Source organism: Myxine glutinosa, chromosome 6, assembly GCF_964187855.1.
Source record: "Myxine glutinosa chromosome 6, kmMyxGlut1.1, whole genome shotgun sequence".
Classification (NCBI taxonomy): Eukaryota; Metazoa; Chordata; class Myxini; order Myxiniformes; family Myxinidae; genus Myxine; species Myxine glutinosa.
Window position 1 is genome coordinate 151,432,669 of NC_136266.1, and position 3,292 is coordinate 151,435,960.

At 39.7% G+C, this 3,292-nt stretch overlaps 1 protein-coding gene across 1 annotated transcript; it reads right to left on the reverse strand.

Annotated features, from left to right (window-relative positions):
* Window positions 1-462: 462 nt before the first annotated feature.
* On the reverse strand, window positions 463-1,677 carry LOC144888218 (uncharacterized). Its single transcript, XM_078781087.1, has one exon. The coding sequence runs from the start codon at window positions 1,675-1,677 to the stop codon at window positions 625-627; it is 1,053 nt and encodes a 350-aa protein (XP_078637213.1). The 3' UTR covers window positions 463-624.
* Window positions 1,678-3,292: the final 1,615 nt, after the last annotated feature.

Here is a 3,292-nt window from a genome sequence, read left to right on the forward strand (position 1 = left end):
AATTTCACCCCAATTCCACTTTTTTGAAATACCAACTTCTGTCCAGGAAGTCCTTGGTGTCCTTGTGTTTTATACTTCTCCCTCCACCCCCCCCCCTTCCCATGCCTCCTCCCCCAAGGCCCTCTCCCTTCCACACATCTCCCTGCCCTCGGATGTTGTGTTTGTGTGCTTCCCCTTCTTTCCCCATCTTGTCTTCCGCTCCCTCTTTTTGGGTATTTTGTTTGTCTGGTTGATTTGTTTGTGAAGTAAATGTTAGCTCTTTCACGAGCCTCGATTCAGTATACAAAAAAAAACCAAAAAAAAAACCAGTTTGTGAAACTTCATTCTCATAGTTTTGTTCCAAGGGCTCGTTTTAGAATCCTCACAAAACCTCTGACAGCCTCCAACTGTCGCTTGTTTGTGGCGATATTCCCCGGAATGCTTTTTATGTGCTCAATTGGTGTTTTCTTGATAATCCGGATTCCCTGTTGCTCCACCAATCACTGGTACAATTTCAGGTTTCTTCCATTTCTAAATGCTTTTGACGTTATTTTTCAAGTCCTGGTATTTCACATTTCAGATTTCAGGTCTCATGTATGGATGTTGATGTGCCTTTTCAAATGGCTGTTATGATGGAAAGATTTATCACATAGAGCATTTGTGAGGTTGCTCTTCTGTATGAATCATCATATGCTTTTTCAATTCACCTTTTCCAGAGAAACCTTCGTCACATATCGAGCATTTGTGAGGACACTCTCCTGTATGGATCATCATATGTAATTTCAAATCGCCCTTTTGAGAGAATCCTTTATCACATATCGAGCATTTGTGAGGACGCTCTCCTGTATGGATCATCATATGTTTTTTCAAAACACCTTTTCCAGAGAAACATTTGTCACATATCGAGCATTTGTGAGGACGCTCTCCTGTGTGAATCATCATATGCTTTTTCAAATCACCTTTTGCAGAGAAACCTTTGTCACAATTCGAGCATTTGTGAGGACGCTCTCCTTTGTGGATCATCATATGCTTTTTCAAATCACCTTTTGCAGAGAAACCTTTATCACATATCGAGCATTTGTGAGGACGCTCTCCTGTATGGATCATCATATGCTTTTTCAAAACATCTTTCTGTGATAAACCTTTATCACATATCGAGCATTTGTACGATCGCTCTCCTGCATGGATCATCATATGCTTTTTCAAAACACCTTTTCCAGATAAACCTTTGTCACATATCGAGCATTTGTGAGGACGCTCTCCGGTATGGATCATCATATGCTGTTTCAAAACACGTTTTCCAGATAAACCTTTGTCACATATCGAGCAGGTGTGAGGACGCTCTCCTGTATGGATCCTCATATGTTTTTTCAAATTGCTGTTTTGAGAGAAACCTTTGTCACATATCGAGCATTTGTGAGGACGCTCTCCCGTATGGATCATCATATGCTGTTTCAAAACATCTATCTCTGAGAAACCTTTATCACATATCGAGCAGGTGTAAGGATGCTCTCCTGTATGGATCCTCATATGTTTTTTCAAACTGCTGTTTTGAGAGAAACCTTTGTCACATATCGAGCATTTGTGTGGTCGCTCTCCTGTATGGATCATCATATGTAATTTCAATTTGCTGTTGTGAAAGAAACCTTTATCACATATGGAGCATTTGTGAGGTTGCTCTCCTGTATGGATCGTCATATGCATTTTCAAATCACCTTTTCCAGAGAAACCTTTGTCACATATCCAGCATTTGTGAGGACGCTCTCCTGTATGGATCATCATATGCTTTTTCAAAACATCTTTCTGAGAGAAACATTTGTCACATATCGAGCAGCTATGAGGACGCTCTCCTGTATGGATCCTCATATGCCTATTCAAATCACCTTTTCCAAAGAAACCTTGATCACATGTGGGGCATTTGTGAGGACGCTCTCCTGTATGGATCATCATATGCTTTTTCAAACCATCTTTCTGAGAGAAACATTTGTCACATATCGAACAGCTGTGAGGACGCTCTCCGGTATGGATCATCAGGTGGAATCTCAAACTGCTGTTTCGAAAGAAACCTTTATCACATATCGAGCATTCGTAAGGTCGCTCTCCTGTATGGATCATAATATGCTTTTTCAAATCACCTTTCTGAGAGAAACATTTTTCACATATAGAGCAGCTGTAAGGTCGCTCTCCTGTATGGATCATCATATGGAATTTCAATTTGCTGTTTTGAGAGAAACCTTCATCACATATCGAGCATTTGTAAGGACGCTCTCCTGTATGGATCCTCATGTGATTTCAAACTGCTGTTGTAAGACAAACTTTTATCACATATCGAGCATTTGTAAGGTCGCTCTCCTGTATGGATCCTCATATGTAATTTCAAACTGTTGTTGAAAGAGAAACTTTTATCACATATCGAGCATTTGTGAGGGCGCTCTCCTGTATGGATCCTCATATGCTTTTTCAAACCACCTTTCTGAGGGAAACATTTGTCACATATCGAGCAGCTGTAAGGACGCTCTCCTGTGTGAATCCTCATATGTAATTTCAAATGGTTGTTGTGAGAGAAACCTTTGTCACACATCGAGCATTTGTGAGGTCGCTGTCCTGTATGGCTCTTCACATGTGTATTCAAATTGCCTTTTGTCAAGAAACCTTTATCACAGACAGAGCATTTGTGAGGACGCTCTCCTGTATGGACCATCATATGTTTTTTCAAATGGCCTTTTTGCGAGAAACGTTTATCACATATCGAGCAGGTGTAAGGACGCTCTCCTGTATGGATCCTCACATGTTTTTTCAAATCGCTGTTTTGAGAGAAACCTTTCTCACATATCGAGCATTTGTGAGGACGTTTTCCAGTGTGGATCCTCATGTGTATTCTGATGTTACTTGTTGAAGCAAAATCCATTCTGCACCCATTACACTTATAACGTATTTGCTTTTCTTGAACCTTTTTGTGTTTGTTTAATTTCATATTAATCTTGGTGTTGCGAGGCCCAGACAAGAACTTGTATTGTATGGGAAGTGAGTCTTGATCTTGTGATTGTTTCTTAAAAAAAGGCTTCTTCCTCACTGTCAAGCTGCGACTGGACCTCATTTGTCCCATATTATTTCTTGATTGTCCTACAGAAACAAAGAACACAATATTTTCTTTTTTTGTCAAAATCAAAATGCTAAATATTTGACACTTTTCTGAAAATTTTATATTTTCTCAACAAAAAAGATTGTATGTTAATTTTTTTACGTTTCCACTCACCAGATGCAAAACAGGAAACACTTCCGTTTGTCATGTGAATATCATCTGAACCTTCCT

What these genes read in the sequence shown, in the direction of transcription:
- LOC144888218 (XM_078781087.1), bottom strand. Translation starts at nt 1,677, where the DNA reads ATGACGATCCATACAGGAGAGCAACCTCACAAATGCTCCATATGTGAT.